We start from the raw sequence: 24,408 nt of genomic DNA, 5'->3' as shown, positions 1-24,408 counted from the left end.
TGGTTGTCGGATTCCCCCCCAGCTCTGGTTCAGAGCTTGCCGTTTGGATGGTGGCTGTGGGTCGTGGGTACCGCTGGGCTCTGCAGAGCTCTTGGCACAGGGGCTTGGTTGCCTGCCCATTGCCGAAGTCCGGGGCTGGAGCTGAGGCAGGAGGGACGGTGCTGGGCTGGCGCGGTGGCCAGGGGAGCGGCGCAGGGATGAGCTCTAGCGCGGACCTGCTTGAGCTGCGGGGCTGCGCGGCTGCCCAAGGATGCTGAGATGCCACAGGCTGCAGCTCTGCAAAGCTACCTCGAAGGCACTGCAGGACGTGGCTTCCTGAGGTGTGCTGTCAAGGAAACCCCAAACCTTCCCCGTCCCACACTGCCGCCTTGCCAGCAAGCACGTGCTTGCCACAGAAGCTGCCGCGTTGCCTGTGCGTGGAGGGCGCCGGTGCAGGTGTGGTGTCCGCTGGCAGGAGGGATCTTCCCCACTCCGACTGGGAGGCAGTGGTTTGTTGGGGCTGTGTCCTCACAGTCCGGTCGGGCTTGCTTTTGGGGACTGGGAGGGAGCAGGTGACGGCCAAAAGCCCTGTGCGGGCAGGGAGCTCTGGCAGGAGCTGGCAAGGGTTGCAGCACTGCTGTGAGTTGTTTTCTCCTGGGGAGACCTTGAAATAGCAGGGGGTGGCACGGTGGCTCTGTGACCTTGTCCTCCCCAGAGCCAGGAGATGCTCCCCACAGTGCATGGGTCTCCAGAGGACCTCAGGAGGGGACTGGGAGTCTGGAGACGGGGCTGGCTCTCCAGGTCTTTGTCCCACTCCTGCTACTCTCTGGCCTCCTGGAGCCCTGCCGTGTCTCCTGGGGGGCAGAACGGGTGAGCAACTGGGGTGACTTCTCCCTGCCTCGGCTGGGGTGGGACCCCCTTGGTGCACCCAGGTGGGGACCCGCAGGGGTGGCCATCCCAAGGTGGCCAGTGGGTCCCCACATCCACGGCCCCCGTGAGCCAGCCTGGCCAGGTCGTCCCTGGTGCGGGGTCTGCGTTCACACGGGCAGGTGGACCAGAATCCAGAGCAGCTCCCCACGCAGACCTGCTGCTTGGGAATAAAAGTCCCTTTATGCTGGAATAATTAGTGTACTCAGAGCACGCTAATTATTCTGGGATAAAAGTGACTTTTATTCCGGCAGAGTGTCCTCTCAAAGGGCCCTTTCTGCCCGCTCCCGGGGCACAATAGCTGCTCTGCTCCGTTTCCCCATCTCAGACAAAGTCCTTATTTGCGAAGCCAGCAAAATTGAGTTGACTAATGAATTAAGGCCAATGGTTTTGGCCTGGCTCCAGCGCTTTGAAAGCCTCGGCGAGCTGATGCCCGTCCCGGGCAGGAGGAAGCGCGGCACCCGCCTGCCCCACCAAAGCCCCCACGGGCTGCGTTCGGCCCCTGGCTCTGCCGCTGAGGGCCGGCAGCATCCTGCCCACTGATTCAGTTGTCCAGATGAAATGTCTATTAATCTATAATGTGCAATTGCTTTATTGCACAATGCAGGCAGGTCTCTGGAGGAAGCGTTATCAGCTTTAGCCACAAGCCATAAATAACTGCCTCCAGTGCAGAACACTATATTCTGTTTGGGTTCCCAACTGCTGAGGGTATAAACATCCCACTTCTTATTGCTAGAATAAATAAAGGGAATAAAACCTTCTGAGCAGGTAGATGAGGCAGGGGAGCCTCTGCAGCAGCCCCTCTGGCTGGGGAGGGTGGTCTCCTGCCTGCAGCTGCTGCCCCCTCCCCGTCCCTTGCCTGGGGGAGGAGAAGGGCCAGACCTGGCAGAGGGGTGGTGGGGGAGCAGGGCATCCCCCCGGCAGGGGTGGCCAGCAGCCAGGGACGGCTGCAGCCTGTCCAACGGCAACGAGAGGACTTAAGCCCCTTTCTCTTGGCCGCAAATGCTTTTTTCTTTTCTTTTCTTTTTTTCATTTAAATTGCAGATAAGCTGCAAAAAGAGAAAGAAATCAAAAAACCATGATTCTTCCTTGAAACACCCTCCACTGTGTGGCTGGAGCCTGCCCCTTCTGCCCCTCCCCACCACGTTTTGTATGATCAAGCTCTTTTTTTCCAGTTCTGAAAATGCTGTGAATTTGTTTCATCTGGTTCCATCTCCTGCCATTTTTCAGCTCATTCTTCTGTGGACCTCTCCGTGGGGCCACAGGCAGAAGGGGGACGAGGGGGATGGCAGTCCAGCGCAGATCTCCCAGCTTCTGAATTTGGTTTAAAATGCAAATTTTTATTTCTTTTTCTTTTTTAATGGATTTCATCTGAAGGCGGCGGAGCTGCCGGAGCCCCGGGAGCGGGAGGGGAAGGGGCTGGGCGGGCAGGGGGAGCGCATTCCTCCCAGCGCGTCCGCGTCCAGATTTCCTGATGCATGTTCGCATTTAAATCGTCTCCCCCTGGATCTGTTTGAAGTCAGGTGACCGCGGTGCTGTCGGGGATGAAAGCGGCCCTTGGGAGCCGCGATATGATTTTATTCCCCTTCCCCCTCCCCGCTGGGGATGGATGCTCTTGGGCAGCCTCCATCTTTCATCCTCCCACAGGGGCACGTTCTCGCCCCCCTGCCCATCCATCGTTCTTCTCCCCCCGGTCTTTCCCCCCCCCCCACCCCTTTCCTCCTTTGTCTGAGTTCGGGAGGCAGCGATGGCAGGTCCTGCAGCCGGTGGAAATCCCGTCCCAGGGCGCGTGCGGAGGTGTCAGGGGGCTGTGCCGGGTGGGTGCCGGGGACAGACCCTGCCGTGCTGGGGCTCTTTGGGGCGGTGTGTGCCGAGGGCTCTGCCAGCGCTTCTCCCGTGCGCCCTTGGGTGGCATCGCTTCTCCCTGCCCCAGCCGTGGGCACCCTGCTGCCCCGAGGGAGCCGGGCTTGCCTGCGGAGCGGAGGGGGATGCTGGGGTCCCGGGCTCCCCGTCCCTGGTATACCCCCGGGCACCCGGTGCCGGAACCCAGTTGCTCCCAGTCTTTGCCCTGGCGTCCCCCGTGCCCGTGGGGAGGGATGGGTGTCCCTTGCCGTGGGGAGCGCCCGGGCGGGCGATGGGGAGGTTGCGCAGAGCGTGGCCCCGTGCAGCTGGGGCGGGAAGGGGCTGTCTGGGAGCGTGACTGGCCTCTGGGGACAGCTGGGTCGAGGGCCAGGCTGTCCCCGGCGGGGTGACAGGCTCCTCGCTGAGTGCTTAAACACTCGGGGGGGCCTCAGGGGGGCCGCCTGTGAATCTGGCGGCTCTCGGGCAGCAGATGGAACCCATCCTGCCAGTCCCTCCTGGCAGTGGGATCTGATGTGTGGGGTGACGGCCCCGGCCGTGCCCCGGGGTGGGACTGGGGGCAGATGGGACGGGAGCTTCCAGCTGGCTCTCGAGAGCATCCCCCCGTCAGGTCGGGGGAGACAAGCAGAAGCCAGAGATGAAAAACCAGGGAAGGTGCTGGCATGCCGTGGGGTGCGCCGGATCAGTGCCCGAAGCGGCGGTCGGGGCCTCTGCCAGTGCTTCCCTTTGGTTGGATTTCTGTTGTTGTTTTCAGCTTGCCTCCTTGGTGTTTCTAAAAATCAGGCGAGCTGCAGCAAACCCACCCGGGAGCCCTTCCGACTGCCCTCATCCTGGGCCGGGGCGCACTTTTCCAGCTGGAGCCTTTCATATGAACGGCGTTTTGCTGCCGTTCAAATGTCTCTCTGGCAAAGCAGAGGCGGGCTTTTCTTCTCAAAATTGTCTTTTGTTTTGTTTTTTTTAAAGAAGGTTAATGCCTCATGATTTAGATGCAATAGGCAGACTTGAAAGGAAAAGGGGGAAAAAAAAATGTATTTTAAAGTCAATATTTACTTAGCAATTGGATGGGCCCCTCCCCCCCAGCCCAGTCGCGCATACCTGCGGCTTCTCCAGCGGGAATGGCCGGGAGCGCACAGCAACGTCATTCATGGAAGCAGCGGCTGGGATGGAGGAACGGGTCTGGTTTGAATCTTCCCGTTAGAGGGGGCCGGATGGAAGAATTGCAAAAATGCATTTGAACTGTTTAGAGATCTCGTATTTAAATGCAAAACAAACAAATAAGCTTTCCTTTCCCCTTCCTCTTGAAAAAATGTGCCTTACAAACTTCAGGTTTTGTTATTTCAAATGTCTCTGTTACCCTGTCTAGCTTTTTGGAGCCAAAAGACCTGGCAAATTTACATTAGTCATCAGCTTGCAAATTCTGCACAAACTTCTGCACTGCCCCTGCGGGGATTTGCGGGGTTTAGCATCAGTCTCATGGCTTCTGTACCAAGCCCCAGACCCTGAACCAAGGGAGCACGAAAGAGCCCAGGGGTGCGTGTGCCTCTCTGTTTTATCCTTCCCTAGTGTCTGTCCCACGGCTGCAGAGAAACTCTGGGGAGATCTGAAGAGTCCTGAAAGCACAAAAGGGAACAAATCACGTTTTTTTTTTCTGAAATTCAAGGACAAAGGATGGATGATGTGGGGGAGAAAAATGAAAAATGAAAGTATAAGATGACTCTTGATTTTTGTGTTTGGTTAATTGGGTAACTTGGATGATCTTGGTACCATGGGACTGCATGTCAGCGCTTTGGGGGGGTCCTGCGGGGGACACAGGCTTGGCTGCTATTGGGGAGAGCGGCCTTGGAGTTGCGGTATGCTCCGGCCAAGTGATGTCTTGAGAGCTGAGTCAACAGGGTGGGATGAAGACACGGTGTTCAGCAGGCTGGTGGGACAGGCTCTCCCCCAAGAAAGGCAATCCGCCAGAAGTGGCCACAGTTGGCCAAAATGGTACGTGGGAGCAGAGCACGTCGCAGCAGTGGCTTCCCCTGTGCCTTGGCGTGCGTTAAGCCTTCTTGGCATGCGTTGGCACACCCGTCGTGCTGATGCACGCAGGCTGGCGGTGAGCTCAACAGGCTGGAGCTCGGCGGATGCCACCTTTGCTCGCTGGGGCTTCGCTGTCCCCCCGCCGCAGGGTCCGGCGGTTTCCTGCGCGGCTTTTGACCTCCAGACCAACCTGGCAGACTTCTGCGGCCTTGGGAGCTGGGAGCGCCCGGCCGGCTGTGCCGCGCACGCTGCTCCGGCGGTCCTGGGGGGGCACAGGGTGCCTGGCCGGGGCTCTGCCGACCTCCGGCTCCCTGCTGCCCCTTGGACCCGGCTGCTGCGTCCGTCCTGGCGGGCGCAGGGCAAGCTGCCGCTCGCTGCCGGGGCCGTGCCGGTGTGCTGGCGGGTTTGCAGAGTCCCCGCGCGCCCCAGCGCTGGGTGCGGGGTGAGCCCGGCTCTGTTTGCGCAGCGCGGGAGGTGTGTGCTTTGGCAGGCTCCTTGCCACGCGAGAGGTGGGGTGTGCGAGCGTGGAGGGGAGGGGGTGGCTGGGGACGGAGACCTGGGAGGAATGTGGAGTGCGTTTCTTTTTCTCCCTCTTGCACTTTATTCCCGCCCCCCAGAACATCTGTTTTGCAAATCACGCTCATTCCAGTCCCGTATTTATGGCCAGCACGGTTTCCTTTGCAAAGTAGCGGCCAGCCACCTCCTCCGGAGGAGGGAGGAGGAGTTGGGCTGAAGAGGAAAGTACGGCTTGCTCAGGGAAGGAGTTCTGTAATATTTTTGTGGTTTGCTTCCAGTCTCTCTAGGTTTTCATGCTGTATTCGTCTGTGCGCTGAAGGTAATTTGGGTTCTGCTCAAGGTGAAGACCTCCTGCTCACTGGCCTCCTAAAATAGTCCGTTTAAATGGAAGTGTCAATTTCTTGCTTTAGGCAAAAATGAAATGTGTTTTGTTGTGTTTCTTTAGCAGCCCTTTTCCCCAACCTGCTGCACTCTAACGTGGAAGCCTCCAGCTGCCTGTTTCCGTGGGACAGCGGAGGCGCAGCCGGGCTCTCGGTCCCCATCCCGCCTGGGGAGACCCCGCGGCCGCTCCACGCCCCTGCTGCGGGGTCTGCTCCCACCCCGTACCAGACAAGAAGGATCTCCTTTCTTGCACCCAAATAGCGCTTTTTTTTTTTTTTTTTTTGCCATTTGTTTAGCACAATTTTTTCCCCTCTGTCCTCTCTGAATTCGTTTTAAGCAGGGATCTTTCCTCCGACTGCCAAAGAGGGACGTGTTTTCCGCGGACGGCTCTCGCAGCTGTCCGGGCCCTGCTCTGAGCCAGCCATTGTGTGCTGCATGAAGGCGCCTTTATTCTCTGACCCAGAGCTGGAGCTCCGCTCTCCGCTGCCATTGCCACTTCTGCTGGTGCGGCCGCCTGCCCTTCGGAAAGAAATTTGGCTCCATGTGAAGGATGCATTAACAGACACCTTCTCTAATTGTCCACCTGGCACTGAGGCATCTCGACACTTACTCTGGGGCCATTTGACTCGCTGGGAACATGCTGTGCAAGAACAGAAAGTGCGCGGGGTGGCCGAGGAGCCTGGAGAAGCTGGCTGCTGAGAGGGGAACGATTTCCTTCCCTCCCTCCGCATGGAGCCGCAGCAGCCGTGGCGCAAAAGCCGCTCTAGAAACCTCGAGGCCTCGTGCTGCCGAAGCGTTCGGGAATGGTGGAGGGGGGCAGCCGGTGGTTTGAGCTGGGTTTGGGTGCAGCTTTACAGCAGGTTAACGTGCCCTGTGGCTGCAAGGAGTGGCAGGGCTGCTCCCTGGGGTCTGCCTGCACCGAGGGAAGGACGGAGTTGGAGCATCGCCGCCTCCGAGGGGGGTGGGTGTGAGCAGGGTACCTGTCCTTGGGGAGTGCTTTCCTTGAGGAAAGCCATGACACCTCTGCAGCCTGACAGCTGCAGCCTGACAAAGTATGATGTTTCAGTGCTTGGAAGAAATCCCACGTGTTCTGCTCCTGCACGGGGGAAGCGCTGCCAGCGGCAGGAGGACCTGCTCTGCTCCAGTCCAAGCGCAGCCAGCCCTGGAGACGGGGCTACTCTGCAAGGTGTAGGTGCTGGTGCTTAGGGATGACATCTTGGAGCGAGGGGCCAACCTTCTGTGCTGCTGGTGAGCATCTCTGCTCCAGGACTGGTGCCTCCAGTGCAAAACGAGGTCCTGTCCTGGCTCTAGGTTTCTCTAACTGTGTAGACGCAGCCCTGCAGGGCTGTGAGCGGCTGGGATGGGGCAGCAGGCTGGGAACCACTTGCCAGGGGTTTGCCCTCCTCTTCCAGATCGGCCTGCTCCCCTCAGTGGGCAGGAGGCAGGTAGGGGGCTGGGGGCTGAGCTCGGGGGGGGGAAGACGGCGGCCGCTGTTGGCCTGGCGGGTTCCTGGGTGCAGTTGCGGTCGGCTGGGCGGTTGCGGCAGCCGTAGGTCACTTTGTGGCTGCTGGAGACCTGGGAGGATGCGGGAGAGCAGGAAATCGAAGGGAGCGTCGGTTCTTTGCTGTGGTTTTCTTAATGAATCTTGCATTTGGTACGCTTGTGGCTGGGAGATGGAGGCGGAAGATGAGCTCCTCTGGGAAGAGGGGGTGGCAGAGCCAGCTTCGGAGGAGAGCTGGTTGCAGGGGGCACCTGTCCCTGAGCTCCCACTCTGCGTGCCCTGCTGCGTCCTGCAGGAGGAAGGGGACAGGCTTCGTCTCCAAGTCATCCCTCACCTAAAGAAGGTGTGGGGGGCGGTGGAGGGGGAGGCATCTGCTCATAGTTGGGGATGTTTCATCCATTTTGATACATCCAGTCTCCATCTTGATTGCGCTGAGCTCCTGTCATGGTGTCCAGCCTTTCCCTCTGAGCAACAATATCCCACGTTATCAATGCTGATGCTTTAAAGACATAAGGGAAGCGAGGTTTGTAGGAGGTGGAACTCTTCAGTCAATCCAAATGACATAAAAAAAACCCCTTTCGCAGGTCTGAGGAATAATTAGCATTGTTGTGTGGTGGGTAGAGTTCCCCCCACCCTTTAGAAACTGGGATTTGGACTGGGGACCGGACCTTCCCCTTCTTCCCTCGCAGCATCCCCACTGCAGACTGGGCAGAAGCTGCCTGGACCTGGCTGGGTCATGAAACGCGTGAAACGAGCTGCAGCGCCGGCCGCAGCTCCTGCCCATGGTGCTGCCTGGCGAGACGCTCCTTCTGTGGCCTGAGCGAAAGCCTACGTGGATCCTTGGAGCAGGGAATTTAGCAGAAGACTAGGGATGACACAAGATAAATGTTTAGGGGATTGCATGTCTTTGACTGCCTTTGCTTTTAACAAACATTCACAGTTGCGTTTCATCGGGTTTTCAAGATTTCCTGCCTTCCCAAGAGCTCGGGCTCGCCGTTCAGAGCAAAAGCCGCAATCTGTGCGGAAGCATTCGCTGCAGAGATGGATCTCTGGGAAGAAAGTGAAATGCTGAAAGGCCGGCAAGAAGATAGCCTGAGCCGGTGGCCCTGTGGGTGCCGGACTCTGCGGCGTGCCGGGGCAGCGGCCCTCGCCCGGGAGCCCCCGGCGCAGCGGGTTGGGTTCAAAGCCATCACGGCTTCATTATATTTCGACCCTTCCCGACTGCAGCTCTTACCTGAGGTTCCGCTGCCGGCCCTGCCTTGGCAGCACCTCTGAGCCAGCTGGCTCTGGTGCCCACGCTGTGTGTTACCTGTACGGCCACACGCCCGGTTTTCTCACGTTTGGTGCTGCCCCCCGCCCCCCGCCCGCGTTGGCCAAAAGGCACCTCGGCGCAGCGCCGGCTGGCAGGCAAAGCACCGCCCGGCAGCGCCGGGGCCGGCCGAGGGTCTCTGCCTTCCCTTCTAACCGCAGCCCTTCGGTGAAGGGGGAGTCGTGCAGCCTGCGCTCGGGGGGGTGTGCAGTGACCCCCCCCCCCCATTGCAGCCTGCGCTTGGGGAGGGGGTGTGTGTGCAGTGACCCCCCCGCCCCCCATTGCAGCCTGTGCTTGGGGAGGGGGTGTGTGTGCAGTGACCCCCCCCCATTGCAGCCTGCGCTTGGGGAGGGGATGTGTGTGCAGTGACCCCCCCCCCATTGCAGCCTGCGCTTGGGGAGGGGATGTGTGTGCAGTGACCCCCCTCCCCATTGCAGCCTGCGCTTGGGGAGGGGGTGTGTGTGCAGTGACCCCCCCCCATTGCAGCCTGTGCTTGGGGAGGGGGTGTGTGTGCAGTGACCCCCCCCCATTGCAGCCTGTGCTTGGGGAGGGGGTGTGTGTGCAGTGACCCCCCCCCCCCATTGCAGCCTGCGCTTGGGGAGGGGGTGTGTGTGCAGTGACCCCCCCCATTGCAGCCTGTGCTTGGGGAGGGGGTGTGTGTGCAGTGACCCCCCCCATTGCAGCCTGCGCTTGGGGAGGGGGTGTGTGTGCAGTGACCCCCCCCATTGCAGCCTGCGCTTGGGGAGGGGGTGTGTGTGCAGTGACCCCCCCCCATTGCAGCCTGCGCTTGGGGAGGGGGTGTGTGTGCAGTGACCCCCCCCCCATTGCAGCCTGTGCTTGGGGAGGGGGTGTGTGTGCAGTGACCCCCCCCATTGCAGCCTGCGCTTGGGGAGGGGGTGTGTGTGCAGTGACCCCCCGCCATTGCAGCCTGCGCTTGGGGAGGGGGTGTGTGTGCAGTGACCCCCCCCCCATTGCAGCCTGCGCTTGGGGAGGGGGTGTGTGTGCAGTGACACCCCCCCCCACATTGCAGCCTGTGCTTGGGGAGGGGGTGTGTGTGCAGTGACCCCCCCATTGCAGCCTGTGCTTGGGGAGGGGGTGTGTGTGCAGTGACCCCCCCCCATTGCAGCCTGTGCTTGGGGAGGGTGTGTGTGTGCAGTGACCCCCCCCATTGCAGCCTGTGCTTGGGGAGGGGGTGTGTGTGCAGTGACCCCCCCCCATTGCAGCCTGTGCTTGGGGAGGGGGTGTGTGTGCAGTGACCCCCCCCCATTGCAGCCTGTGCTTGGGGAGGGGGTGTGTGTGCAGTGACACCCCCCCCCCCCATTGCAGCCTGCGCTTGGGGAGGGGGTGTGTGTGCAGTGACCCCCCCCCATTGCAGCCTGTGCTTGGGGAGGGGGTGTGTGTGCAGTGACCCCCCCCCATTGCAGCCTGTGCTTGGGGAGGGGGTGTGTGTGCAGTGACCCCCCCCATTGCAGCCTGTGCTTGGGGAGGGGGTGTGTGTGCAGTGACCCCCCCCCCATTGCAGCCTGTGCTTGGGGAGGGGGTGTGTGTGCAGTGACCCCCACCCCATTGCAGCCTGTGCTTGGGGAGGGGGTGTGTGTGCAGTGACCCCCCCCCATTGCAGCCTGTGCTTGGGGAGGGGGTGTGTGTGCAGTGACCCCCCCCCATTGCAGCCTGTGCTTGGGGAGGGTGTGTGTGTGCAGTGACCCCCCCCCCCCATTGCAGCCTGTGCTTGGGGAGGGGGTGTGTGTGCAGTGACCCCCCCCCCCCATTGCAGCCTGCGCTTGGGGAGGGGGTGTGTGTGCAGTGACCCCCCCCCCATTGCAGCCTGTGCTTGGGGAGGGGGTGTGTGTGCAGTGACCCCCCCCATTGCAGCCTGCGCTTGGGGAGGGGGTGTGTGTGCAGTGACCCCCCCCCATTGCAGCCTGCGCTTGGGGAGGGGGTGTGTGTGCAGTGACCCCCCCCCGCCATTGCAGCCTGTGCTTGGGGAGGGTGTGTGTGTGCAGTGACCCCCCCCCCATTGCAGCCTGCGCTTGGGGAGGGGGTGTGTGTGCAGTGACCCCCCCCCATTGCAGCCTGTGCTTGGGGAGGGGGTGTGTGTGCAGTGACCCCCCCCATTGCAGCCTGCGCTTGGGGAGGGGGTGTGTGTGCAGTGACCCCCCCCATTGCAGCCTGTGCTTGGGGAGGGGGTGTGTGTGCAGTGACCCCCCCCATTGCAGCCTGCGCTTGGGGAGGGGGTGTGTGTGCAGTGACCCCCCCCCATTGCAGCCTGCGCTTGGGGAGGGGGTGTGTGTGCAGTGACCCCCCCCCCATTGCAGCCTGCCCTTGGGGAGGGGGTGTGTGTGCAGTGACCCCCCCCATTGCAGCCTGTGCTTGGGGAGGGGGTGTGTGTGCAGTGACCCCCCCCCCATTGCAGCCTGTGCTTGGGGAGGGGGTGTGTGTGCAGTGACCCCCCCCATTGCAGCCAGCCTCCTCGAGGTGCCAGTTTCAGCAGGGGGAGGGCACACGCTGGCCCAGAGCCCCCCGGGGGAGGGGGCACCAGGGTTCTTCCCAGCCCTGCTCCTGTCCCCGGGGTTCGGGCTGGTTCTGTGCCCTGCGCTTTAGGTTTTCCTGCTGGTTTGGTATGACTTTGTTTTATTTCTGCGCATCCTGGGAGGGTGGGGGTCGCCGACCCTCCCCTTGGAGTGTGTCCCAGCCCTGCCCATGTATCTTTCCTGGGCGCAGGATGGATGGAGAACCCGTCCTCCTGCTGCTGCTGCTGCTCATGCTGTCTTTGTGATTTAAAAATGTTACTTTTTAATTTGTTCTCATTTGGGTTTTCTTATTTTTTTTCCTTGTCTTTTTTACTGTCTAGCATAGAAAATAAACCGCCTTTGGCTCCCAGGAGCTAATTCATCCAAGTTAAATGATCTTTAAAATCTGTTAGCGCATCATGGATCTCGGTTTCTGTTTTCTCGCAGTGTAATTAATGCTTCAGTTTAAATTTTCTCCTTTCCTTAGGGGCAAGGTTGATGGATCTGATGCCAGGCTAAAACTTTTGCTGAGCCATTAGAAAGAAATCAAACTAAAAGCAATCTAGTCCTTAATTTAAATTTTATTTTTTTTTAAATAACTTGTCTTTGGGAAGAAACTGATCTTGTTTATTATCGTTATTTCTTTTCTCATCCAGCACCGAAGACATGTAGCCCTAAACAGTTTGCATGCAAAGATCAGATTACGTGCATATCTAAGGGCTGGCGCTGTGACGGGGAAAAGGATTGTCCGGATGGCTCGGATGAATCACCCGATATATGTATGTATGCCTTTCCTTCCTAATAATGTTCTTTTGGTTTTGTTTCATCCCTTCTCTCATTGCACGCTCGTTCCAGGGTCCCAAACAGGCGGCATCGCACAACCGCTCTACCTCAGCTCCTGTTTCTCCCATAGTAGCAGGAGTCCACAGGACCTCGGGGGGTGGGTACCACTCGTGGCAGGAGTCCAAGCCGTCCAGCTGTCCGTCCTCCTTTTATCTCCCTAACCACTGCTCCCAGGGCCTCTGACTCTGGGCCTGTGACCCATCATAACAGAACAACCTCCTGGGAACGGAGTATCGCTGATTTATCTATTTATTTTTTTTCTTTTTCCATGAAAATTGATTTACGTGAGGAAGGCAGAGTCCTGGATGCGAGGATGCAACACACTGTGGTGCTGGGCAGGGGCTGCGCTTGCATGGGGTCAGCTCTGGTGCAGCTGCAGCCCTTCAAGCGGCTCTGCCTCTGGTGCCTGGCATTTAATGACTGCTTGGAGCCAGGGCTGAGCTGAAGGGAAGGAGGAGATCTCTGAGGGCCCTGGGGAGCAGGCCCCCAGGTGTGTTTGGGTTAGGATGCTGTGTTGGTTTTGCTGGTCTTGTCCTGGGCTGTTGGAGCCGCTCCGCCGCAGCGGTGCCGGTGGCCCCAGGGCCGGGGATGCTCCCGCCTCGGTCGGGGCAGCTGGGTCTCAGTTTCAGAAGCAAACGTGGAACTGGGCTGGGTTAGACGGGGCGCAAGGGCTGGGGCGCGTGCGCCTGGACGGGGGAGCGAGCCAGAGCCATGGCAGGGATGGCGGGGGTGCTGGTCCCGCTGCACCGCACTGTGCCAGGGCCTCGGCTCTGGCTGGGCTGGAGCAAGGAACCGCCTCTCCCTGCGTCCCAGTTTCTCCTTCTGCCTGAGAAGGGAGGCTGTGCTGCTCTTGTTGCCTTGCAGGACCAACCTCATTAGGTTGTTTTACTGTGTCAGGACAGCGGCCTTGAGATGCCAGGCTGGCAGGACAGTCATAGCCGGCTTCATCCTGCCACTGCTCACCAGTGACCAGCAAAACCCTCTCGTCCTCTGGCCCAGAGATCCTTCTCAGACTCCTGCTTCATGCTGTACTTGGCATAAAGGTCTCCTCCAAAGCAGTTTCTGGTTCGGCACCGGGGTTATTTATTTCTTAAGGCAAAATGATGCAACCGTCCCCTCCGTGGGAGGGATGAGGGGGCTGGGATGGGCTGTCTGGCTCCAGTCAATCAGCAGCCCTGGAAAATTACTGCGGGAGGACTCAGAGGCCCTTCCCCAGCTGGAAGAAATCCGTCCTGATTGACGTATTCCGCTTGCTGCGCGTGTCTGTGCTCGCTCCATCGCCCCTCCATCCACACAGACAGGTGAACGGAAAACGGACCCCTCGGATGCTTTTCCCTCTCCCTCTTCTTCCTCTTTCTTCACTGTGAAGGCACCACTGGTGGGGGCTGGCAGTCTCCCCCCTGGATGGGGAAGGCAGAACCGCACCTGCCTGTTCTGGCTGCTGCCGCCCTGGTGAAAGCTGGAAAGCCCCTGTGCCCTCCGCAGCAGGGCTGCGAGCATCCCCCACCGCTGACCGCGCGGGCCAGTGAGGTGCCCGGTCCCAGGAGCAGCGTCCAGCCGTTCCGTGGATGCACCTCGCCTCTGTCTGGCTGGCAGCTGTGGCCTTGGGGGGGCGGAGGTAGGAAGACGCCCTCAGGTTTGCTCAGAGTCCCCGAGTGCTCGAGCACTCGCAGCTCCTGCTGGAGGAGGGAGGCTTGTTCCCTGGGGGGCACGGGGCTCCCGCTAACCGCGTGCCCCTCAGTACGTGCGCAGCGCTTCCAGGACAGGCCAGTGGGAGCTTCTTGCGAGGCATAGACCAAAGCCCAGCATTTTCTCTCTCCTCGCCCTGCTATTGCTTGTGGGACAGAGTCCTTGAGTTTCCATCACCACTGCAGACCCTAAACTTTGGAAATGCTCTTTTCTTGGAGAGCAGTTCCCTCCCCAGCTTCAGAAGCGACCACTGAGGTTTGGGGACCTGGAGGGGCTTGACCTTTCTGAGGGGCTCTGTTCACCTTCCCCAAGTTCCCACTTTCAGCCCCAAGACCACGCTAGCCTGGGGAGCGCTGGGAGGGAGCCAGGCAGACGCTGCACCCTCCGGGACGTGGAGGTTGGGGCAGCGGCCATCGCCGCTGGCTCCTCCGCGCCAGTAGCTGGGCAGCGCTCGGTGCGGTGCTTGTGCACCTCTGGGCTGGCACTTGCCTGCGCCCATCGGTGCCTTTCCCACGGGCAGGGGCTACGAACGGCGGTTGCTGCCTGCCTGCTCCTGCCCAGGCTCGCGTGAGTGCAGCCTGACCTGTCGGCGCACGCAGGGTGCGGAACCCGGTATCTCCGGGATTGCCAGGCAAGCTTTTCTCATGCCACTTCAGCACTGAGGCTTCCAGCAGGCTCTCATCCTCCTTATCTTTTTGGCAGGGAGAGGATGACTTTTATTACTATTATTTAATCTCTTTTTTTAAGCCCAGGCTGCAAACGAGGCTCTTGCATGCTGCTTGGCGCACCCTTTTGCGCCCTGGCAGCACAGCAGGGTTATTTACATTGCACTAATGTACTCATGTCAGAGTCTCTTGAAATGCTGTCTATTATGTGTGAGGTTTTCCTCCCTGGGGAATCCTTTTAAGTATTTGCTGGCTCTGCTCACGTGTTATCTGAGCATAGGAAGAATTCCCTTTCCGAGCTCGGTGCTGTGCTCACGTCTGTGTGAGTGGCTCGTACCGGGTTCTTGCCCAGTCAGTGGGTTTTTCACTCCATGGAGCTTTCCCGGGGGGAAGAAAACTTGGACAAGAGCCTCCATCCTGTTGAAAATCAAAGGAGATGAGGGGCTCTGAGAAATGGATTTGCCATGGCTGAGCTACAGCCATCATCTGGCTGCTGCGTCCTGGCTGGCCTCGTGCCTGGAGCCCTCCCGGCTCAGCTGGGTGCCCTGGCCAGGCTGGGGGTTTGCCTGCAAGCGGGACAGCCGAGCCGCCGGCTCACGTTCCTGCGGCCGTGCGACAGCGGCACTGTTTGCTTCGCTGCAGACGAATCTGCGGGTCGGTGGCCTTTGGTCGCTTGGATGTTTGCAGGGATTCAGCATCAGAAGGTTCATTGGTCTGAGGGCCCAGGAGGTCTCAAATCTCGTCTCGCCGCGCTGGCCTGGTGCTGGATCTGTCGATGGCGTGGCCCTGGTCGGGTTCGGACGTGTCTCGAGCGAGCCCGTTTTCTGCAAAGCCTTTGCTCTCCTTTTCCTGCGGCACTGGTGCCGGGCGCAGCTGGGAGGCAGCAACGGGACCTTCCCTGCCCAAGCTCCGCTGGTGCTTGGCTGCTGGCGCTGCCGTCCGTCCCGGCGGGGCGAGCGGGACCGTCCCGCTCCCAGCTCTTCCCGCCGGTTCCTTTGTCCCGTACTCCCATGTCTGTGTCTCTTGGGCTCTTGCCGAATCAACTACAGGCTGCATTTACAGGAGGAAGAATTCCTTTTCTTCTTTCCTTCTTTTTTTTTTCCTAAGTGGTTTTTAGAGGTTAAAAATTCTTGTCTAATTCAGCTCCTTGGGGTGTACCACAAGCTTGTCACATGTAATAAATTGGCTCATTTATTAGTGCACCAACACAGTCAAAAGCAAACAAAGTGGCTTGTAGATTAATCCTGCCCTGTTTGTGATAAGTAGTTTGATCCAAGCTCTTTGCAGGGGAATAATGGGCAAGGCAGATCAGTTTTGACTGATGAACTGTGCACTTCATTTCAGTGCCTTCATTCTTTCAGCCCATATATTGATACTATTTAATTAACCCTTAATTTGCAATTACTTGGTGCCCAGATAGTGCTGTTGGGCAGCCCTCTGTGAAAAACAAAAGCCCTGAAGTGGCACCTTGTAAGAAATTCTCCTGGGAATCGTCTGCTGGGTGCCCAATGGCTGCGGTGGAGCCTGGGAGTCCTGAGCTCTGCATCCCCCGTCCTGGAGGAGCCCATCACCCCAGTGCCAAGCCAGTCGGCTAACTGGAAACATACTGGAATGTGTCTTACACGCAGCCTGTGTGCAGGGGGGTGATCTGGCATCTGGAGCGTGTTAGATTTCCGTTCTTCGGGCACGACTTGTGCAAGAAGGGGCATGCACGTGTCAGCAGCCCAGAGGTAGTCACTTTGCACAAAACGGATAAATGAAAGGGGATGAAGTTTTCACTGTGGCAGGCTGGGGAACCTTTCTGCAAGATGCAGTGTTTGCCTGCTGTCAGCAGGGGCTTTTGTGGGCACCTCCTGCCCATCTCTGCAGGAGCAGCAGCCTGCCGGCCCGTGAGGTGGCTTGTTGAAGATTTCCTGCTGGATTTTAGTTCTGCAAAGGCTTTGGCGCCTTTGGGAAGGGCAGCGGAGAAACCCAGCCTGCTCCATCTGCTCCTCGAGTAGCAATTTGCTGTTTCATAGTCTGGAGGACAGAGGATGGAGGGATGGATGTGCAAAGGTGCCTGCCTGGGACACGCTAAGGGGTGTTGTCCAGGATCAGGAGAACCACAGGGTTGGAGCCAGCGGGTCCCATCCACCCCTCATCCAAACTCCCTTTGGCCCTTGCCCAGCAGAGTGGGACGGGCTCCTCCTCCCTTGTCCTTGCTGCTGGCTGCGCCGCAGGTTGCGCAGGCAGTGCAAGCCCTGCCGGTCCCTGGGGCAGTGCCCCTGCAGCTGCCTCCTGCAGAAGGGGCTCAGGCTAAACCGGAGAAGGCTCCATCTGAGAGGAGCCACCCCCAGGATTTGACCTTGGCTCACATTAGTTATGCCAGCTGCGTGCTGCAAACGGGCTGGGGTGCAGGGATGGCAGGGGGGACACGAGGCTGGGGGAGAAGCACCGGTGCGGCCCAGGCTGGGGTTGAGCTGCTGGGCTGGAGGCAAGAGGCAGGGCTACCCCCGCCGGCCCCGGGGTGTTTGCGATCCCCACATTCCTCCCCTGGGGTTTGCAGTGCCCCTTCCCCGGCCCCGGCGGGAGCAGCAGCTGCTGGGGGCCTGTGCATTAAGGTTAAAAGCATGTCTAGTGTAGCTCGGCAGTGACAGCTCGCAGGGAGCGAGACCGAGCCCTCGCTGGCCAGGAGCGTGGTGGCGGGACAGGAACCGTTGCTGGATGAGGATGTGCTGGCACGTGGAGCGCTGGGCTGGACCCTGCGAGCTGCGAGTGACGTAACGCGCCTCTCCAAGGGGAGTTTAAGCTTATTTAGGACAGACTCCGCCGGTGGAGTCTTAGATGAAGGTGACTGCTGGTCTCAATAGCTGTCTAAAACGGGACTGTGCCTGGACAAAGTGCTTGGCGCGTGATGTGCTGCAGGTGCCCTTCTCGGTGCTCACCTGGTGCTTTGCCTGCTGCGAAGGACGGGGCGGTCCGCGGGGAGCTCGGGGAGCTATTTCTGCCACCATCCCTGCTGCCAGCGGGGCTGATGTGCGGCCTGCCCTGCGGATGTGAGGGCAAGGCATAAACAGCCACCATCTCATCGTAAAATGGGATTTTAGTGTTCCGCCTTTGTGCGGCTGTTGACTCACCGGAGGCGTGTTGGTGGCTTCAGTGAGAGCTGGCGAAACGCTGTGTATTCAGCCCTAAAGTGAAACCTAAGTCTGGGGCCAGGGAGGAGAGGAGAGGAGAGCCTGTGCAGGGGAGTCGGGCTTTGCAGAGCTCTGGTCTGTGTGCTGTGCCGTGCCGGTGGGCCACTGCTGCCGAGCCCGCGCTGCACCAGCGCTGTGTCGGGGCTCGCCATCGGTGCGTGACCCCAGGCAGCTGCCTTCCAGCCTGGGGTGAAGCGGCGTTGGAACCGGGATGTTGGAGCTTTTAATAGGGTTTCAGGATGTTAATCAATTTATGGTGTATTTTGTTGTTTGTCTCGGTGCCATGCTGCTTTTCAGAGAAGCTTAAAAATAAAACCTTGCTTCCTTTGTAATTTTTCTAGTTAATAACGGAGATTAAGGCTTCTTGTGTCCTGTAGCCCTGGTTCTTAACGACCCCCTGCAAGCCTGCCTGCTCGGTGGCACAAAAAGAGCGTGTTGGCACCTGAGGGAGTGCCTGGGGCAGCGGGGGGCTGGGGTGGCACTGCCTGACCCTGCATGCCTCCAGCCCTCCCAGCAGTGAGGGGTGCCCAGAGCTGTGTGTCTGGGCAGCCCAGTGTGGATGTGGCTCGAAACAGGGAGCCTGGGGCTGCTGAGGTCCGGGGTCACCCTCCTCCTGGGACCCCAGCCCGTCAACCTGGCTCATTCCCGAGAGTGGGCATGCGTCCACTGACTCTCTCTGGGGCTGGGCAGAGGGTCCTGTTCCACCCTGGCTGCTCCGGGTCTCCCTCCTTCTGGCGTGATGCTCCTGCTCAGGCTGGTCGGTGGAGGTGATGGAAAAGGGGAAGTTTGCTCCAGATGAGCTTCCTCCGGGGAGAGCTGGGGGTGCTGGAGGGGGCAGAGCCTGGTTTGAGCATTTTCTGGTGGCCTTTTCTGGTCTTGAGCTGAGGATTTGGGACTGGCCTTGCTAGGTGGGTGCTGCTTTTGCTCTGGGCCATGTGCCGGGCAGGGGAATCCAAACCAAGGAGGACTTAACATACATCTGGGCAGAGGGTATCAAAGTGTGTTCACATGCTTGCTACCAGCACAGTGCTTGCCTGCTGTCAGCTACACAAAAATGTGCCCACCAATTTCCTGGGGAATGCGAGGTTCCCTGAACCCCTGCATCTGCCTTAAGAGCTTTTATCCAAAATCTCGCTGTGCGAGGCCATGTCCAGCGGGTGATGGCCACTGCTGGAGAGCCATGGCAGAGGAGCTTGAAGGGGCCAAGAGTTCCCTCGAGGTTTCGGGTGCTTCCCTGAGGCAGTGGGGTTGCAGAGCCATCACGGTCTCCCTTCGGTGACAGTTCTGCCTTTTGCTGTCTTGCAGGTCCTCAGAGCAAGGTGTCTCGATGCCAGCCCAATGAGCACAACTGCCTGGGCACAGAGCTGTGCATTCACATGAGCAAACTGTGCAACGGGCTCCACGACTGCTTCGATGGCTCCGACGAGGGGCCGCACTGTCGGGGTAGGTGTCCGGGGGGCCATGGGGGTCAAAGAGGGGCTGTGGGTAGGGGGGGTGCCCCACGAGATATCGTCCTTGCCTCCTTTCCTCCTCTGCCATGGTAAGAGTCACAAGGTCCCCGTTTGTCCCTGGTTTCTGGCTGAACGGTGTAAGCTCCACGTTGGTTTTGTTTAATGGCTTTGCACTGGTGCCACCACGCTCCGTGCTCCCCTCTCCCGGCTGGCTGGGCGCAGGGGCAGCTCAGCGCCGGGCTGCCTGGTAGCAGATCTAGAGATTAGCCAGAGCCGCTTGCAAGTGAAATGCCCATCATTCCTGAGCCTGCAGGCCATTAAATAGCTGCATTGTCTCCTGGGTTTAAAAGCTTGGAGGGCTGGGGTTCTGGTTCAGATAAGAGATACCAGTATGTTTTTTTCCTAATTTCCAGGAGCTTTGTCCCCCTCCTGGCCTGCCCCCGGTTGCTAATCCTGCTGGAAAACTCTCCCTAAATCAGTGTGCGCCGGCTTGCTGGTGCACAGATTAGTCGCTTAGAAATGCATGTCCTGGGCTGACCCCTGGAGCTGGGTCTCTGCAGACTCTGGGCGAGCAGTGAACGTGCTTTTCTCCCCAGCCCTTCCTTTGCCTGGGGCGGAGGGCTCCTGCCCTGCTCAGCCTGAACCAGGTGTGGGACACCCTGCCCTGAAGGGCTCCCTCCTGCCCTGCCCCAGAGCTGGGACTGAGCTGCTCCTCTCCGCTGCCCAGCTCCCACGGGAGGAGCCCGGGGCAGCTTCTGCAGTTGTGCCCGAGCTGACAATTAATATTTCGCTAATAGTTCTCATTACTTAAGCGGTATCTGAATTTTCACAGCTGGGCAGCACGTGACCAGCGTGCACGAGGCGAGGGCTGGGTGCAGGCAGGCCCCGCGTCAGGACAGATGCTGCTTGCAGGTTTGGGCACGTTGGGGACGTAAGCCCTCACTAGTGCTTGTGTTGGATGCCGAGGTCCCCCCTGCCCGCCGGCCCGTGGCGGGGGAGAGCCGCCGGTGCCGCCCCGGGGAGGCATTTTGCAGCTGGTTGTGAGCCCCCGGCCTGGGGACACGAGCTGCCGCCCCCGTTCGTGCTCCGGCTGCTGGAGCATCGTGCGGTCCCATGCCGATGACCTCGTGCGGTCCCATGCCCATCACCTCGTGCGGTCCCATGCCCATCACCTCGTGCGGTCCCATGCCGATCACCTCGTGCGGTCCCATGCCCATCACCTCGTGCGGTCCCATGCCGATCACCTCGTGCGGTCCCATGCCGATCACCTCGTGCGGTCCCATGCCCATCACCTCATGCGGTCCCATGCCCATCACCTCGTGCGGTCCCATGCCCATCACCTCGCTGCCCGTTGTGCCTGGGCTCTGCCTGGAGCCGCTCCCTCCCTCTGCAGCGGGCGGGTGGTTTGTCCTACAGAGGTGTCCCTGCAGAGATGCAGAGACACGCCTGGGAGCCGGGGAGCCCCCTCCGCTGCCCTTGCAGACATCCACGGGGGTGGAAATGCCATCAGAGCCCCCATCACCCCCCTCCTGCAGACCTGGCACTCTTGGGGGTTACTCTTTTTTTTCGGATGCATGTGGTGCTTTAGCTGAGAGATAAGAATCTGAAATGAATAGCTGGGCCTGCCAAAGCTGATAAACCTTGTAAACAACTCAGCTGGGCCCTGCCTGGCTTATTAAACGGTTCCACATGTGAGGGGCAGGATTTTTGCAGCGCCTGGGCCCTGCTGCCCTGTCTAGCTCCGGCTGCGAAGGGGGACGTGGGAAGGGCCGGATGGTTTTGGTTTGGAGGGGCTCGTGGCTGGGCGGCTGCAGTTTCCCCTCCGCTGGCAGATTTGCTGGGACCCAGTTCAACGCTCTCTGAGTGTGACCAGGTCAGGCAGGGCAAGGAGAGGAGGGGAGAAAATAAAACCCAGCGTAAACCAACTCCCAGCAAAAGGCTGACAGCAACTCCCTCGCATCAGGCTAAGGAGGCCCATTGCTAAATTACCTTGATGAAGTTGGAGGCTGCTGCCATTTATCAATGGAGCGGGGTGGGCAGCCCTGGCCTCCCCGTGCCCATTGGCAGTGCTGGGCAGGTGGGGGCTTTATTGGTGTTTATTATGACCGCTGATAGAAGTGAAGCCTCCGGTGGCGGTGAGCCGGGCAGCCACAGCTTCGCCCTGGGACCACCCGACCCTGACCCTGGCGTTTGGGGTGGTGCTGCCTCTGCAGGGGGGCAGCGGCTGTGAGCTCCCGGCTCTCCGGTGCGTCTGGCAGCCGGCTGCCTGCCCGAGTGCTCCTCCGCTGCCTGCACGGCAGCATCACTGGCGTGGAGCGGTCCCCGGGCTCCCTGCAGCCCTGGTTAGAGTGAGGTTGCTATGGAGAGGATGTGGTGGATAAGGTCGCCCTGAAGTCTCCCTGAGATCCACATCCCCTCGGATAACCTGGAGCCAAGTCCCGCACCGCTCTCCCGCGCAAGGAGCACCGGGTCTCGGCTGGCCGCGGCCACAGTGGGCTCCTGGTGGGCAGTGGCATCGAGTCAGCAGTTTTGGGGGACGGTTGATGCTGCTCAGACCCACCTCTCGTGGAGCAGCTGTGTATCCATTACAGCCTCCCTTCCCTCTGCTGAGGGTCTCGGTCCTTTCCTCCCCACCAGGGGACAGTGTGGAGGTCCCCAGCAAAACCTGGGGGGGTGCCTGGGGGGGTCCCTTCACCCGGTGCTGGGGCCGGGGCATCCATCCTGTTCCTGACCCTGATCCTGATGTGCATCCCTGCTTGCACATCAGTGACATCCTCGTCCATCTTCCCTGTCTCCTCAGAACAATTAGCAAACTGCACTGCCCTGGCCTGCCAGCACCACTGCGTGCCAACGCCGAGCGGACCAGCCTGCTACTGCAACAACTCCTTCCAGCTGGCTGAGGACAGGAGGAGCTGCAAAGGTCGGTACGGGGTGGGCAGAGCCGTCACCCCCAGCGTGGTGCCGGTAGCTCCTCCGGGCTGTGGCCAGTGCCGCCACCTCAGCAGCAGCGCTGGGGCTTGGCCATGCAGCCAACGGGACTTGGGGCTCAACAGACCCTGACCTTCAGGGGGAGCACGGGGGGGGGCTGATGGGACGGGGCTCTGCCTCCCCGCCGCTGTGGGGCTGTTAAGGTGGATGCAGCTCCTGAAAGCCCAAGTGAGAAATATTGAGAAGGAGTAAGGAAAAGGCTTTGCCTTTGTGGAGTGAGGGTCTGTCACCCGGCTTTTATGTGCTCCCGGTGTCTGTGCCTCGGAGGATGCTGGAAAATAGGAGAGGGTCAGCAAGGAGTGATCAGATCAATGCAATGCCTAGAAACAAGTCTGGAAGTGAGAGATTGCAGCGGCTCTGTCTCTTTGATTTATCTGAGCAGAGGTGAAAGGGGCCTTTATCAGCTCCTGCACGTACCTCTGGGGGCAAGAGCTCTCTGGTGGAGATTGCTCTTTCATCTAGCAGAAGAAAGAGCAGCCTGTAAACCAGGCGTTTGGAAGCTGAAGATTAGAGAAATTCAGACTGGAAATTTAGGTGCAGATTTTGTAGAGTGGGGGGGAGGGGCAGTGGATAATTAGGCCTTGAAAAGGCTCAGCTGTGAGGCAGGGATTGTCCTTTTGCTGCCTTGCTGCTGATGCCGGAGCAGAAAGCTGGGGGCTGCCCACAGGTGTCACGAGGTGACGTTGGCCAGGTATTGTGCTGGGAGCCATCGCTTCAGCTTAGGGATTGTATCCTCCCCTGCAGCTCTGCCTTGGAGAAGGGGGGGAGCCTTTGTTCCCTCTTAAGGCAGCTAAGGAGAGATGTTTTCTAGTCCAAACCTTGGGGCTTTTGCCTTCTTTTCCAGACTTTGATGAATGCACGGTCTACGGGACCTGCAGCCAGACGTGCACCAACACAGAGGGCTCCTACACGTGCAGCTGTGTTGAAGGATACCTCTTGCAGCCTGATAACAGATCATGCAAAGCCAAGAACGGTGAGGTCCTCGGCAGGAGAAGCGTGCTGCTTCTGGGCAGCTCTTCAGACTGTGGCCTCTTGCTGTGTGTGTACTGCTGCCCACAGTTCTTCATTTCAGGGTGCTCTTCCCTGAGGACTGTCCTGTGCTACCACCTTCTTGCACATGTTGCGTGTCGTGGTCTTGTTTTCACTGGAGCAGAAGGGCCAATGCTAATACAGCATTGCGGCCACGAGCTTTGGATGCTCTGCCATGACCACCCTTCTCCCCTCCTTTCCCTGCCAGAGCCCGTGGACCGTCCTCCCGTGCTGCTCATCGCCAACTCCCAGAACATCCTGGCCACCTACCTGAGCGGAGCCCCTGTGCCCAACATCACCCCCACCAGCGCCAAGCAAACCACAGCCATGGACTTCAACTACGTTGAAGACACGGTGTGCTGGGTTCACGTGGGTGACAGTGCCTCCCAGACCATCCTCAAGTGTGCCAAGATCCCCAACCTGAAGGGCTTTGTGGAAGAGCGTTCCATCAACATCTCCCTCAGTCTACACCGTGAGTGCCTGCTCCCCTTTGGACCTTGCTCCCAGTCCTTGCTCCCCCGGTCCCCATCTCCCTTCGACAGCCTGAGCATCCCCAGCCAGCGGTGGGTGAAGCAGGGGTATACTTTGGTAGCAGGCAGCTTTCCCTGGGGTCAGGCACTGAGGCTTCAGTACAAAAGTAGCTTTTGGCTTTCCTTTTCCTTTGCTCTTATTTCTAGCAAGTTTTGTGGTTTCTTTGTGTGAGTATATGAGGAAAAATGATACAGCGAAGAGTGGAGATGGTACCAGTGTAGTGGGTTTGGGGATGGCAGTTCTCTTTGCTTCCTCTTCTGGTTTTCGCCCTGTGTTTCCCTGGGCAAACCAGATGTTGGTCCCCACCCCAGGTAGGGGCTGAGAACAAAATCCCGACTGAAGAGCACCTCCCGTGGGGTGGCTGCATGAGTCACCGGCATGAGTGGCAGGTGGAGGTTTCATTCTGCTTATGTCTCCCCAGTCGTAATGAGTGTGGTTACAGCTCATTCATACAGCTCATACAGTCTCCTCTTCGGGCTTGCTGGTCCCAGTTCGGCGGTCGGAACAGGAAGGAGAGTTACTTGCTGGGATTGACTCAGGCCCGTGCCTGTCCCCTCTCTCCTGGGAGCCTCTGCCCAGTGAGCGGTCCCAGCAGAAGCCATGGGCTTCAAGGAGCCTTTTGTGTGTGCTCTCACATGCAGAGGCGTAGAGCAGCGCAATTGGTAGGGTCCCCCCAAGAGGGGAGGTGGGTGGGTGCCGTAGCCGTTCAGCTGGGCTGTGGGAAACTGCTCCTGCTGTTGTACTGTCACTGATTTTATCCTACAAAACCACAGACCAAGTCAGTCGGGGTGGGATTTGGGGTACCTGGGGTTTGCAGTGCATCTCCATCAAGTTTTGTGGCCCTCAGCTTCCCTGGCATCACCCTCCTGCTGTCCTTTGCCCCCCTGAAGTTCGGGGATGCTTCCAGGGGGAGACTGTGCGGCGCCTGATGCAAGAGGGATCCCCTTCTTCTGCAGAGATGCAAGTGTTGTTATAAGATGAGCAATAACTAACCTAGCAGATTAGATGAACGTGTATGAACTGATGTTTGA

General features: G+C 59.4%; 1 protein-coding gene across 3 annotated transcripts in view; it reads left to right on the top strand.

Annotated features, from left to right (window-relative positions):
- LRP1 (LDL receptor related protein 1) overlaps positions 1 to 24,408 on the top strand; it is a 94,533-nt gene that overhangs the window by 8,771 nt on the left and 61,354 nt on the right. For 2 of the 3 annotated variants that reach the window (XM_064474346.1, XM_064474345.1), the window contains exons 2-6: positions 11,662 to 11,784; positions 18,684 to 18,821; positions 21,630 to 21,749; positions 22,662 to 22,790; positions 23,055 to 23,318. In XM_064474346.1, coding sequence (XP_064330416.1) covers positions 11,662 to 11,784; positions 18,684 to 18,821; positions 21,630 to 21,749; positions 22,662 to 22,790; positions 23,055 to 23,318 — 774 coding nt within the window. The remainder of the gene's footprint in view (positions 1 to 11,661; positions 11,785 to 18,683; positions 18,822 to 21,629; positions 21,750 to 22,661; positions 22,791 to 23,054; positions 23,319 to 24,408) is intronic. The other variant, XM_064474347.1, reaches the window with a different exon arrangement.

This window comes from Phalacrocorax carbo, chromosome 27 (genome assembly GCF_963921805.1).
Source record: "Phalacrocorax carbo chromosome 27, bPhaCar2.1, whole genome shotgun sequence".
NCBI classification, from domain to species: domain Eukaryota; kingdom Metazoa; phylum Chordata; class Aves; order Suliformes; family Phalacrocoracidae; genus Phalacrocorax; species Phalacrocorax carbo.
The sequence above is the reverse complement of the archived record's forward strand: the minus strand, read 5'-3'. Positions and strand labels throughout refer to the sequence as shown.